This window comes from Nicotiana tabacum, chromosome 6, assembly GCF_000715075.1.
Source record: "Nicotiana tabacum cultivar K326 chromosome 6, ASM71507v2, whole genome shotgun sequence".
Classification (NCBI taxonomy): domain Eukaryota; kingdom Viridiplantae; phylum Streptophyta; class Magnoliopsida; order Solanales; family Solanaceae; genus Nicotiana; species Nicotiana tabacum.
The window spans coordinates 130,604,389-130,619,820 of NC_134085.1; the positions used below are offsets into that span (position 1 = coordinate 130,604,389).

Consider the following 15,432-nt stretch of genomic DNA (forward strand, 5'->3'; position numbering starts at 1 on the left):
GAATACTCCACCTCTCTTACAACTTCACTATCCGGAGAGGGTCCAGTAGCAGAAGATGGGGAAGAAGTAGAAGGGGGTGAGCCCCAAGTAGGTGGGGTAGAGAGGAATAGAAATCCGGAGGCATGGCAGGACCAGTTTGTAAGTGAGGTTGCCTACCACAAGTTCAGAGAGTGGTGGCCCGAGAGGAAATTGATACCTGAGCGTAAATTTATCACCCGGGACCTTTTGACTCACAACCCCAATGTGCTGAGGCAATTTAGAGAGAGCTGGATAGGACTACTTCATAGGCCATGTGAAAGAAGCCAATGAGCATTTAGTGAAGGAGTTATACACAAATGTGGACCACATCAAAAAGGGCACCACAGTCACCAAGTGCGGAACTGAAATTCGATGGCAAGACCATAAATGATTACCTGGGCTTCTTGGAGGAGGATGAGTCCTTGTACTTGGACAAGATGAAGTTAGGTGAAGAAGCCCGTCCGTGGTTGGCGGAGTACATGGCAATCCCAGGTACCACCCCTGAGTGGTTGACTGCGGGGGTGAAGATATTGAGGAGAACGTTGAACTTTAAGGCTAAGGGGTAGGAGACATTTGTGTGCAGCAGGCTAGACCCTACCACCCACGACAACTCACTCCCAATTCACCGGGCGATTCTGGTTGCATCTATCATGGCAGGGTACCCGATCAATGTTGGGAATGTGATATCTCGGGTTATTACATGGGTAGTGAACGAAGGTGACAGATCTTATCCCTTCCCCAACTTCCTGACCATGTACCTGGAGGATCAAGATGTGGAAAGCCAGAAGTTTGATATGAAAGTAAAGGTGAAAACACCTTTCTCATGGTATAGCTTATATGGTGATGACAACCCAAAGGGCAAGCACTTCAAAGGGAAATCCACTACTTCAACTGGCCAGTCTGAAGAGCCAGTAGTGGTAGTGACTACTCCTCAGCCTCCTTCCACTTCAGCAGACATGGCCCTAGGTCCATCCAGTTCCTCAGCTCCAGAGATACCCTCCACCACTGCCTATCCATTGACTGCCCACCATCTGATCCAGACCCACCCTCACCAGCATCAACAACTAGATGCAGACAGCTACTTCTAAGCTGTCTGTATTATCTACTGTTGTGGCAGCTCAGTCAGCACCTCCTCCTCCACAGGTCCCACAGTCCATTGAGGACACTCTCAAGGATCTTATGGACAACCAGAAGAAGATCCTAGAGACTCAAAAATTGCTTACGGATGCTGTTGATTTACATGGAAAGGCTCTCAAGGAGTTTTCTAAGGAGGCAAAGAAGATGAGGAAGACTAGGGCTTCCAAAGAGTCGGTGAAGGAGTTGCAGGACGAGGTTGAGAGATTGAAGGCGGATCACCTGTTTTTAGATTTACTACTGCATGACCCAGCACCAGCAGCCCATCCCCAGCCAGAGCAGTCTGAGAGGCCTCCTAAGAGGAAGAGGGTGATTCCCCAGTCTAATGATGTAGTTATTCAGTTGGAGGACCCGCCGGGAGATTCCTCCAGCTAGCCCCAGAAGGCAGCCCAAGAGCCAGTCCAGGCCTAGGTCCCAGCAGAGCCACAGACCACAGGAAGCCAGTCACAGGTTCCCGAGCATACAAAGGACCCAAGGACCACTCAGGATCCCATGCAGATGGACGGCTCATAAGGAGTTTCTTTTTCTTCTTTCCTCTACTTTTGTGCTTATTTTGGTTAGTTGGCATTGAGGACAATGCCAGCTTTCATTTGAGGGGTAACCCTATTTTGATTTGGATGACTGTACATATGAAAAATTTTATGATTTCTTTCTTTCTTTTTTATCTTTTGTATGTGTATAATTTCAACATTTCATTACATTTTTCGTACTTTTTACCTTGGGTCTGTATATAAAAGTTACGTTCTTATGTATATATTCATCTCCCCTATTGTATATTTGATTAAATCCCCTCTTGTACATATTCATTTAACTTTCCGCATTTTTCCTTTTCTTAGCTTCTTATTTTATGTTTGTAGCTTCTTATTTTGAGTTTTTGCAATAAGCCTTTGGTTTTCTTAATGTCACGGTTCTTTCCAAAGGTGAAATTTGTGTGAACCGGGTGGCTCTTCCAGATGATGGATGACATGACAACCTTCTTAAGGGTTTGAGTCTATTTTTCTTTTTGCTTTTTAGTAGTTAGTTGGTAAGGGTGCCTCAAGCAAAGCTTCACTTGGGCCTAACACATTTGCCTTTGACCCTTTTGTCAAAAACAAATCGTTGTGTATAGGATGGTGAAAGTTGTGACCTTGAGACTCTTTTGTTGGCCGATAATCATTAAGTGGTTTTTCGGAATCATTGTGTGCTCAAATCTTATCTAAGGTTGTTGTGGGCCCCCAATTCTGTGTCTTTAGCGATCCCATGGCTTGTGTAGTGAGAATTCACATTGCAAGTCCAAGTCCCGAGCCATTGGTCTAGAACTTGCCCTGAATATTTGTCGAGGTGAAATCCTAAGTGTAATTTGACTTGAGACATGATTATAGGCTCTCCTTGATCCAAATGATATCTTGAACACTTCCATAGCCTACCAATGATAAAATCACAAGTCAACCCTTTTGAGCCTTAGACCTTTTTCCTTCAAGAACCTTGAGACAAGCCTTTACTCGTTCTAAAGATATCATCTCTTGGAACCCGATCTTTTCTTAGCACATAGAAAAAGTGTAAGTTTGGGGGGAGAGACGAGGATTGCAACAAAGTGGTAAAAAGGTACAAAATGAAGAAAAGGAAACGCAATGAGAAAGAAAGAAAAGCAAAAAAACAAAAAGAATGTTCAAGGTAGAAATGAATAAAGGGATTCAATAAAAGCAAAGAATGAAATGTGTGGAAAGTTGAGAAAGGATAAAAGATTTGAAATGAACAAGAAAGAGTGACAGCGTGTCTCTCTAACCCCTTAGAAAGAAGTGAAATGACTTAAAAAGTCAAGTTAATGCGTGCCAAAATGAAGCAAAAGAAGTGCTAAAGGGAAGATGGAACCTACTTAGACCAAGCATTTCCTACCCTAAACCAAAAACCTTTATTATGTATCCACAAAAGCCCTATATGATCTTGAGTTGAATGAAACATACATTAGTGGTAACTCACATAAGGGGCAAGAATATGGTACTTACAGCCGGACTTGTGACTTTTCCTTGAGAGAAATGAGTGCATTTCCATTAACCTCGTTCTGAGTGCTACTATCTTAAAGGTGAGGTTTGCTTAGGGAGAGTCGAGAGTGTGTGAGTTTGGGTTCCATAATGACCAAAGTAATGGAAAGAGTTTCTTTGATGTGTTGAGTCAACTCTTGATGCTCTTGTGTCACACTAAATCCATGATGTTTAAAAGTAGGGGTGGGCATTCGGTATTTAAGAATTTTAGTTCGGTATTTCAGTATTTGGTTTATCAATTATTTATACCAAATACCATACCAAAATATTTCGATACGGCTCGGTATTTATTATTTTGGTTTGGTACGGTTTATGTACGGCTTCGGTTTAATAATCGCTAAATAAGCAATACTAACGAGTGACAATTCTCCTACGTTCAATATCCTGATGTCTTACTATTCGACAAATACATATACAATGAAATTGAAGAACAGAATAATGAAATTGAACTAACAGAACAACGAAATGTTTCTGTCTAAGTCTAACTGTTCAGAAAGAAGTAAGTGGAAAGAGGCAAATACACATGAAAATTGAATGATAAAATTGAACATATTGGCTTAACACACTGTAGGCTATAACAACATTTCGCTACTCACTTTCTTCAGTTCTTGTGGCTTAATGCCTTAATGGCTTAATCCACCATTCCAAAAATGTGACAGTAGCATTGTAGCAGCATTAACAAGCTGCAAATTTTTTCTCTAAAAATGGCCAACCGAATTAAATACACTGCAATAGGAGAATTAACAGTAGCAGCAGAAGTAACAAAATGGGAAATTCTCCACTAAAGGTCAAGACTTTCCTACCAAATGTGTGACTTTAACTTGCTAAAAAGATAAATACTAGAGAAAAGGTTTAGTCTTTTCAACCAAATTCTTGACTTCAACACAAATCCAGAATAAGCTTGAGCTTTGAAAAACAGCTCTAATGGGATATCCCAAATAAGAAATCAAAACAACCATCAACTAATTAGGCAAAAATAAAGATATCCACATTGCACGAACCTAGTACAACCCCTCCAGCTTAACATAAAAATACATTTAAAAGTAAAAATTCTCAAAGATCTCAAAACTAGCAGCAAGAAGATTATCAAGATTTCATTTTTCCACAAAATCAAGATTGTTCGTTATTTAGACAACACTTAAAGTATCACTCAATTAACAATATTAAAAATTTCTTAACAATACAAAACAGCAGTCAATCTCTTTGAAGTCCCAGCAAGCTTCTGAAACAACAGTCGATCTCTTTCTGAATTTGTGAAACTATCGCAACAACATCCGATCTCTTTTTGTATTTGGTCCTCGTTAGCCCGGAATTTGTGAAACTATCGCCCTAAATCGGAATTGACTTTCTGAGGAGTGAGGAGTGAGAACTGAGTTCATTCGTGACTGCCTAATGCTAATGCCCTAATCTTTAGAGTTTAGACTTTAGACCCTAATTGAATAGAGAGTGGGCTTGGCCAGTTGTGCTGGGGCGCTGGAGTGGGCAGTGGGCTGGGAATTATATTAAAAATATTTGGGCTGGGGTGCTGGGCAGTGAGTGTGGTAGCTAGCTATTGGTCCAACTTAAAAAAGTCTTTAAAAATTCAGTAATTCGGTATTTCGGTATACCGAAATTTCAAGATTCTAATACCGAGAACCGTACTGAAATACCGAAATATCGAAAATGTAATACCAAATTAGACCGAAATACCGAAAAAAACCCGAAACTGAAATACCAAATTAATTCAGTTCGGTTCGAAATTCGGTTTTTCGGATTTTATGTCCACCCCTATTTAAAAGAGTGAATGTTGTTAATGATACATTTGAATTGAGGGCAATTGTTAGTCCCAATTTATGCTATATGAGGTCACTTTAGGTCGGCTGAATTTTCTTGGATTGACTCTTAAGGGGTGGGTCTTATTTTGTTTGCTTGACTACAAGTAAAAGCTTAAGTTTGGAGGAGTTGATAATTAGGGATTATGATGCAATTTACACTCCTTCTTGCTTATGTTTTGATTAGAAATGTGTATAAAATAGTCCCAAAGACTCACATGTTGTAATTAATTGCAGGGTTTGGTCAACAAGGTGACAATTTATCAAAAACCAGCTCAAAAAGGAGTGAAACATGCACAAATACCAAGAACAAGGCCAAGCTCAATCTAACAGGATCAGTGCGGCCGCACACCATTCTGTGCGGTCCGCAAAGATGAAGTTCAGAGAGAGTGAAATTCAGGCAGCCAGGCAATGCAGCCGCAGAGTATTTTGTGCGAACCGAATTGACTTCATTGCGGCCGCACTCGACTTTGTGCGATCTGCAAAGATCAAGTTCAGAGATGTGCTATTTTGGAGGAACCTGGTCAATGTGGTCCGCGGTCCATTTTATGCGGACCGCAATAGAAGCCACCGCGGCCGCAGAGCATTTTGTGTGGTCCGCGTTGGGCAACTTCAGAGAGCAGATTATTTAGCCAAGAGCCTTAGTGCGGCTGCACATGATTTTGTGCGGTCCGCACTAGCCCCACAGGGGTATTTTTGTCCAGAATTTTCAGCCTAGTATAAATAGTTTATTTCCTATTTTTAGGTTATCAGATAGTTTTGGACGTAGAGTTGCGCTCGTGAACACTTCTTCTTTTCCCTTTTGAGTAATTTTAGTTGAATTTCATCATTGAATCTTCAAGTTTTATCTAGTAATTAATTATTATGGACTTTTCTTCATCTATTTCTTTGTTTTCTTCCATAATCATGAGTAGCTAGACCCATTAGCTAGGGTTGTGGCTCAAACCTAGTGTGGGTAATTGATGGGTCTTGTGTTTTAATGCTTGATTGTCTATGGGTGTTTGATATTTAGACTAATTTAGGGTTTTAATATTGAATTAGTGGTTGCAAACACTAATTTATGCCTAGTTGACTTTGGCTCTTCTTGAGAAAGAGAACCTAAGTCTATGAAATTGGTCCAACAAGGAATTGGGGCGTATTCAAGAGATTGATAGCCCCAATTAAAGGGTTAAACCTAGAGATAGTAATACCCAATTTGAACCTCAATTGCTTGCACAAATACCCAATTGGTCTTGAGAAAGTCAATTCGGGCAAAATCACTCGAACTACTGAGAGGTATAGAGTGAGTAGAATCATGCAATGGTTATATCATACTCCCCAAATGTGACAATCTAGCCTTAGACTTAAGAATTCGTCAATTAACCACCTAGGAGAAAGTCACTACCGTAGTGCCTTTTATCTATTTGAACAACTTCCAATAGTTTAATCCTAGCTTTACTTAGCCTAATTTAGTATTTTAGTGGTATAAAATTAGAAGTAAAATCAAAACCAACAATGTTTAGAAGTGCAACTAGGAACAATTACGCAACACCAATTTAGATAGAAACTCAACTCCAATCTCTAGCTCCCTATGAAAATCGATCCCGACCTTCTCGGGTAAAAGCTGATTCGACCTCTCTTGCTACTTTATAGTTGTACAGGGTTGGCCTAGATCACGTCCCTCTTTGGCAGTAGCTTAGGGGCACCCGGTATATTGTCGACTCGTTTTTGTTGTCCTTTTATTTGATTTCTAAGTGCTTTATTTTCATTCTCCATTTCTTCCATCCATTTTAGAACAACAGCGATGTTGTAACCTGCATTGTTAGTAGCATTGTGAGTTATACATGTTGTTGGAGGGTCTGGTTGGTCGCCATGTTCGTTTGCTTGTTGCATTGTATAGGCTCTTACGGTCTCTATGGTCGTGCATGGAGCAGGTTTGTTGAGCACGCTTACTAATGTAACGGTCAACCATGCTTTGGGGATATTTTTCATGACCGATGGTGTCCCTTCTCCTGTGGACGTGAAGGCCCCTTTCCCATTTGGTTTTGTTATGCTACAATGGGGGAGGAGACCTCTCGTTTCTAGGGGAGGTAGCGGGTGTCACGTCATCGCCTAGCATTTAACAACTCTTGTTGATGGCGTTCATGAAGTTGCCAAGGAAGTCACCTATCACTTTAGTCATATCTGCTTGGTTACCTGCCATGTAGGTTTCCGTACGTGCAAAGAGAGAAGAATATCTTGTGGTTTGTTAGGTTAATGACTCACATGAGTTTATATCTAAGGGAAACTAAAAAATTCGCTAAGAAATTCCTACAGTCGACACCAAACTTTTTGACCCAAAATTTAGATGTGGGATCAACAAATTAGATTTAAATAAAACATAATTAATCTCAGCTAATATTAATATCCAAAAGATAAAGTTATTAATTTTATGACATATAGTATGTATATTTGATCGAATGGCAATAGATGTGAGGAATAATAATAGTATTCAATGATCTATAAAGGTGGAAGATTGCATTAAATAATAATAAGTAGCAATAAATGACATTTAAGTAAATAAAAATGTGTGAGTTACTCGAAAAAGGGTGAGATCTGTGAATATTCTTTCTGAAAATGGTGACTGATTGATTGGACTTTGAACACTTAGATTGTTCTTGGATCAAGTGAAAAAGTTAGACAAGAATCTTAGTAAAAAAAAAATCGTGTGCTTGTAATATGGCCAGATTCTTTCTATAAAATCAATGTGTTTTCTTACAAGTGAATATTATGTCCCGTATCATTGTGTCTCTTTCCATCTATAGGAAACATATTCCTAAAAACTTTAATAGTACAGGTGCAGAGAATATCCACTAGAATATTCTCTTTTTTGCCTTATCTTAAAATTAGCCATTTTAACTCTGTTTAAGAAGCTCGATCTCGACCTTGATCTACGACGATTTCACGACTTTGATCTTTGCTGACTCTTCGACCGCACCTTTCATCGCGTCAAGGCCACTTCGACCTGGGGTAGATCTTTCTTGAAATCTTACTGATAACACGTTGTGGCCGATGAAGGCTATCATGATGCTGACGTGGCTTACCTATATCAAAAATATTTTTTGGCTCATACACAGACTAGCCTAAAGTCAAGGCAGATCATAGTCCTATTTCACAGATGCATCGTATTGTAAATTGACTCACTGGATTAACCACTTCATTTTCTTGTCTTGTGGAATAGTTCATTCTATCTTCAAACTTTTTATGTAGACTCAAAGAATAACCACGCATTAGAAAATGACTGTAAAAAATCATTTTTCAAGAAAATGTTTTTTGTCATATTGAACACACAATATTTCAATGCTATTAATTTGCTCTTTTTTTTCGGAAATTCCTCTTCATCTGTGTATTAGCGTAAATGCTCCACCTTCCCCAATTTTCTGGTACAGGTAAAGGAAATTAATGGGAGACGTGAAAGTTAGTTGTTGACCAGAAAACAGTTTCATGAGCCTCACTCACCTCTTTGATAGTATTAAAGAATGGCCGTTTATTTTCAATGTTTTCGACTTTCTGTCAGATGTAACATTCATAATCCTTTAAGCACATGTACCACGAATAGCTCCAGACCTTATAAGACAAAAAATTAAACAACTTAGCTAAGGTCCATCTAAAAGCAATTCACTGCAACTAGCTCACTAATTTTTTGTTGTCTTTCCTGTTTTTGTCCTTTGAACCAATTCAAGAAATTCCGAATTAGATTTCAAATCCCCTCACACATGCATTGATCCTTCACAGGTCAATATTTAGCACATGCACACCATAATCCAAATGTAGATTATCTTATGGACATTAATATTTAATTATGCAAAAGAACATTCTGTAGTCGGCTAATGACCAATTATTGGAGAACCTGTCTTGAGATTTATCATAGATTTAAATTGATCTTATTCAAGAGAACTATGACTACTGAATTAAAGCAAATTTACAACAATCTTCCACAAGATGATTCAGGTGACAATATCCATTCAACTTTGTCGACAATAACTGGGATCTCAAGTGCTAAATGTAATGACTTCACATTCCGAAACAAGGCCGAAGGGAAATGGCCCATAATGATTAAAAGACTTATGTTACAGAATTAGGCAATCAGAAACTAATGGTTAGGACCTGGAATATTAACATATGCTTAGTTGAAATGTGCAGGATTAACTCCATTCAACCTAAACTTTAAGTAACTACTTGTGCAAAGATAACTAGCCAGATAACAGAATGTGATGGTTTAGTCCTCTTTGATTCCATTCAAGAACTTGAAGACATAGAGCATGGTCGGCCGCCTAGCTGGATTATCCGAGAGACATAATGCAGCAATCTGTAATGCCTGAAGCATCATCTGCTTAGAATCTGCATCAAGTATTGTTGGATCCAGCACATCAACTGATTGCCCCCCCTTCATCTTCTGAAGTACCCAACCAACCAAGTTTCCGCCTTCCACATCTTTGAAATCTGGACCTGTCGGCTCTTTCCCTGTCAGCAGTTCAAGCAGAATCACACCAAAAGAATAAACATCTCCTTTTGTGGTGGATCGCCATGTCTGCCCATACTCAGGAGGAATGTACCCAAATGTACCAGCAATATCAGTGCTTACATGCGTCTCACAGGCGCTGATCAACCTTGCCAACCCAAAATCTGCAACTTGTGCCTCGAAGTCATCGTTGAGCAAGATATTACTTGCCTTTATGTCCCTGTGAATAATGTGGGGTGTGAATCCGTGATGAAGGAAAGCTAGACCACGTGCAGCACCTACTGCGATCTTAAGACGTTTGCTCCAATTCAGCACATCAAGGGTTCCACTACGGTTTCTCAGCCAGTGATCCAAGCTCCCATTAACCATGTACTCATAAACAAGAACTTTATCTTCACCATAAGAACAGTATCCAAGCAAGGGCACAAGGTTTCGATGCTTCACTTTGCCCAGAGTTTCCATTTCAGCTAAAAATTCACGGTGACCTTGAGTTTTTGCTTGGTTTAGCCTCTTAACTGCAACTGTTTTACCATCAGGTAAAGTAGCTTTATAGACAGTTCCAAACCCTCCATCACCGACAATTTTAGTCTTGCAAAAGTTGTTGGTGGCTTCAAGAACATCAACCAATGTCAGCTTTAGAAGGGGCTGCTCAAACATGGCCACATTGATGCTAAGAGGCTCTTTTGATTTGCTGCTGCCTAAGAAATAAAGGTGCTGATCATCACTGTCCATTTTGCTGTCCTCACATTCCTCAGGATCACTTTTTCCGCTGCTTCTACTAATCCATATCCTTGACACAATGGCAATAGTAAGAGTAATCAATATAGTCCCAGCCACAACTGACAAGATTCCCCAAACATTAAGCATCGATGATCTTTTAATAAAACTCTTGGCAGGGCATTTTAGAGCTACGATTCCCCCACAGAGATCTTTGTTCCCTGCCACTGAAACTTTTGAAAGGTTCTGGCAAATTCCATTTCTCGGGATAGCTCCTTCCAGTTTGTTATCCATGAAATTTAACACACCCAAATTGGGAAGGGTGCATACTGTTTCAGGTATTTGGCCATAAAGACTGTTGCCAGAGACATCCAAATACTCAAGCTGCACAAGATTTCCAAGCTCAATTGGAATTTTACCCGTTAATCTGTTGTAATGGAGATCAAGAAAAGCCAAGTACGACATGTTTCCCAAAGATGGTGGCAAGTTCCCAGTAAAGGAATTAGTACCCAAATTTAGAGCTTCAAGTCTCCAAGCAACAGAGTTTGAGAACAGCTGATCCAGACTACCTGAAAGCCTGTTTTGCTGAAGATAAAGGCCAACTAGGTTTGACATCCTTGATAGAGAGGGAGGAAGTTCACCATCGAGCACATTTGAGCTCAAGTCTAAGTGTGTCAGCCCATTTAAGTTCCCAAAACTTAATGGTATTGGACCGGTAAATTTGTTGCTAGTCAAATTTAGCTTCACCAAACTACCTACTTGCCCAATGCTTTGAGGTATTGAACCTGTGAGCTGGTTATTCCCAAGATAAAAGCCTTGCATCTTAAGTGAGTAGCCGAATTCCTCTGGAACGGTGCCTGTCAACAAATTCCCAGTTAAGTCTAATGTAGTGAGATTCACTAGGCGGGCAAGTGATCCTGGTATATCACCGGATAGCATGTTATTGCTGAGCAAAAGATCCACTATAACAACACAGCTCCCTAGCTCTTCAGGTATCGAACCAGACAACTTGTTATGAGATAGATCATAGACACCATGATGCTGCACATAACTTGAATCAGGGATGCTTGCTTGACGGAAATACTTGGAAATCTTGGAAGGAATAGCCCCACTAAGCTCATTGTGGGAAAGAACCAGGCACTGTAGCTGAGGCAGATCCACAAGTGTCACTGGGATCGACCCATGAAGCCGGTTATTCCCAAGATCCAATGTAGTAAGAGAGATACAATCCCCCAATTCAACAGGAATGAAACCTTCAAGAAGATTGGAATTCAAATTCAACACTGAGAGAGAAGTTAAATTACCAATCTCCTTAGGAATAACACCACTTATCTTGTTGTTACTAAGAACTAGCCTTTGCAATGACACAGCATTACCAATTTTTATAGATAAAGTACCCTGTAAGTGGTTATTTGCAGCAGAAAACTCCATTAGACTAGCAGAATTCCAGAGACTTGCTGGAATAGAACCTGTCAAATTGTTGGAATCCAAATCAAGAACCATCAAAGGAAGCTCTGATAAATACTCTGGAATCACCCCAGTAATACTATTATCTAATAATGCCAACTGAGTCAGATTACCACACTTTACAAATGTGTCTTTAATACTGCCTGTGAGAAAGTTGTGATCAAGATCAATATCTGTGAGTGCCACAGCATTACAAAGCTCTTTTGGTATTGGACCAGAGAGTAAGTTGCTGCTGAGACTAATATGATTCAATAAAGAACAGTTCCCTATCTCAGCTGGAATTTTGCCAGTAAACCGATTACTCGAAAGTAAAAGGGAATCCATTTGTGTCCATTTTCCAAGCCAAGAAGGCAATGGACCTGAAAGCTGATTCCTTTCTGCAATAAAAGATAGAATAGGCAACTCTGAAAGCTCTTGAGGCAAAGAACCAGTGAGTGAATTAAAAGAAAGCATCACTGTTGTCAACTTTCTACACTTTCCAAGCTCAGAGGGTATTGAACCATTGATCTCAGAGTAACCTAAGTTCAAGAAAGTCAAATTCTCAAGACCGCCTATTGCTTTTGGGATAGAACACTTCAATGGGTTATAAGAAAGGTCAAGTTTGGTCAAAGATTTCACCTTGGAGATGGATTCTGGCAATGGACCCTCAAGTGAACATGAAGCAGCATAGAAATTATGGAGATTAGAAAGTTCACCAATTTCTGGTGGCAACTGGCCGGAAAATCTGTTAAGCCCAATGTAAAGATTCTTAAGGTTTCTCAATTTCCCAATTTCAGGTGGAATAGAACCAGAAAGGGTGTTATTAGACACATCAAAAGAAGCCAAAGATTGAAGCTTTGTGAAGAGTGCTGGAGAGAGAGAACCTGAGAGAAAGTTGTTGCCAAGAGCCAAGACTTGTAGCTGAGTCAAGTTACCAAGTTGGGCTGGAATTTTTCCGGTCAAAGAATTACCAGAAAGGTCAAGAAACCTTAGTTGAGTCAAAGTAGCAATGTGGGGTGAAATGGGTCCTTTGAGTGATAAAGAAGAGAGCTTGAGGGAAACAACTTGGCTATTTTTGCAAAAAACACCATTCCAGTGACAATGTGAAGTTGAGGTGGTCCATGTAGACAGAATATGTGGATTTTCAAGAGAACTCCTGAAAGAAAACAGACTTTGTCTTTCTGGGTCCTCTTCTGAAAATCTTTGTAGGGTTGCATTGGAAACAAAGAAACAGAAAAGAAAGACAATGGCAGTGGTATAAAGAAACCTAATGGCCATTACAAAAAGGCCAGTACTTTGAAATGCAGTGGAAGAGAAATGAAATGGGATGTGTAATGAACAAGTGGTTGATATGAGTGTATTAACAAATACTGGAGAAAAGACCTATATACAATTATGACAACTCTACTACTCCATTAAAGAGGGTACTGAATTGGATGTTGAAAGTCGGAAGCATAAAGATGAAAGAGAATACTAAAAGCAGGTGTTGGGAACATGAAGAGAGGATTCATGGTAGAATACGAAATATATTCGTGAAGATAAAGAAATATTTTTTTGTAATCCCCATAAATTTTCTTAGTGTAATGTGATAGTGAGAAACAAGCAAATACAAGTACAGGTTCAAGAAAACAACACTGTCTTCAATGAGTCTTGAGTGGGGGTCCTTGGCCCCTACTTGGCATAATGGGTGCGGGAGGGGGACACTATTTCACTACCAACAAATGAATACGAAAAGGTTCTTGAAATTTGTCAGTCATACAACTCAGTATTTTATGAGACATATTTTAAGATTCCGAGCTTGGGAGCACCTAAATGCCTTATCCCTAAAACACCCTCTAAATTGCAAGGACCCCCACATCTTTCTTCCACATTTTGAAGATTTAATTGCGTATTTAGTGATGTTTGACGCATTTGAATCTACTTAATTTGGTTGGTAATAATTGAAGGTTACTGCTTGCTGCGTAATTTAGCTGTAATGATACGGCTAGAGCTAACCATTTAAAGAGTATTTAATGATTATGTGAGGACAAAAACAGTGGTCACCAATTCGAGCCGTGAAAATAGTCTCTTGTAAAAATACAGATTAGGTGCGTACAATAGACTCTTGTGATCCGGATGCTGCACGTAGCGGGGCTTAGTGTATAGGGCTGTCTATTAGTATATTTTTTGAGGACAAAAGCACATGAAACTCTCTGGAATTTATTCTAAATTAGAAAAAAAAATTCTTTCGTACTTGAGGAAAGAAGAATCTTATTTTTTTCAAGTTTGTCACTTTACTGTCAACTTGAAACGAAAAAGAATAACAACTAGAGTACAATTTTAAGTTTGAAATAAGGAATTACAATTCAGAATATACCAACAATATTTTGCTACGCATAGTTGCTTAGTTGCGTTCTAAAAGCAACATATGTAGGGGCTACTATGATCCTATATTCAAAAAACCAAAGGTTCTTAATATTTCTTTCATTAATATTTTGTAAAAACACAATAAAATCATGATGATTTTGGAGCCAAGAAACTAGTTATAAGTATTGCACAAGTTAATCTTTTTCCTTTTTCCCTTTGTTTATTTACGTTTTTACTTTTAACACTAGCAATAGTACTGTAGAGCTTCTATTATAACTCAACCAAATTGGGAAAAAGTCAGGACCCCCCATCCCTTCTTGAACATTTTGAATTCAATTGTATTTATTTCGACGTTTGACGCATTTGAATCTACTCCTTTCGTTAATAATAATTGAAGTTACTGGTAGGTAATTTAGCTACTCTGGTAATACCCCTTAGCTAAAGTCCCATTTCCAGAGTCATTTAATGATTATGTGAGGACAAAAGCACATGAACTTTCTGAACATCTACTCAAATTGGAAAAAAAGAAAATTTTCTTCGTACTTCAGGATCAAAGGAGCCTTTTTAATTCAAGTTCGTCTCTTTACTGTAAATGGAAAAGAAAAAATATGTTATGATTGTATTGGTCCATATTTGGTTACAACGACGACGGGTAAGCGAGGTTAGAGAACGGAGTCATTACAATGTGGCGACTGACGGCGTTGTGGCAGAGGATGACGACCAAAGGCGAGCAGCCGAAGTAAAGTAGGGTTGTTAGTGTCAACTCCGAAAAAGACAGAAAGAATATATTTTTGAAATATTCTTTGTGTTGTACTTTTTAAGGTTTTTTGAGGAATGTCTCCTATAAATAGGAGGAGATAGTAAACAAGGAGGAGTCTGCCCTTTTTGAGAACGGAAAGAGATTGTAAGGTTGAAAAGAAAGAATATACGAGAAAGTTGTCTCATTCATTTCATCAATATGTTGGGAAGCGTGTCAAGCTAATAGAAGAAAAGGAATATTTAAGAGAGAAAAACAATAAATTGCACAAGACAAGACAAGATTTACGTAGTTCGGCAATTTTTGTCTACTCCACGACCACACAAATAATAGCTCTTTATTAATTAAAGAGAGAAAGAAGAAGTTTGGGATGATCTACAAATGAAAATGTAGACCCTTCTTTATAGTCATTTGAATGCCCTGCCGAGGTAAGCGCTTACATCATAAGAATGCCGATGTAAGCGCTTACATCATAAGAATGCCGAGATAAGCACTTACATCACAAGAATGTCGATGTAAGCGCTTACATCATATTTTCATCTCTTTTTTATTTTTCTTTCTTTTGTTTTGTCTACTTTCACATACAATAATAGATGTGCTCCTATCAATCTCCCCCTCAAACCTAAGTTACATCAAGAAAGAAAAAAAATTGCTATTTTCTGGTGGTGCCTTCACGCTATCAGTCTTGAAGGCTAACTGAGG

General features: G+C 39.0%; 1 protein-coding gene across 1 annotated transcript; it reads right to left on the bottom strand.

The window, feature by feature from the left end:
* Positions 1–8,948: 8,948 nt before the first annotated feature.
* On the bottom strand, positions 8,949–13,365 carry LOC107792982 (uncharacterized). The gene has a single exon (XM_016615251.2). It carries the CDS (start codon positions 12,903–12,905, stop codon positions 9,222–9,224), a length of 3,684 nt encoding a protein of 1,227 aa, XP_016470737.2. The 5' UTR covers positions 12,906–13,365; the 3' UTR covers positions 8,949–9,221.
* Between the last annotated feature and the right edge of the window lie 2,067 nt (positions 13,366–15,432).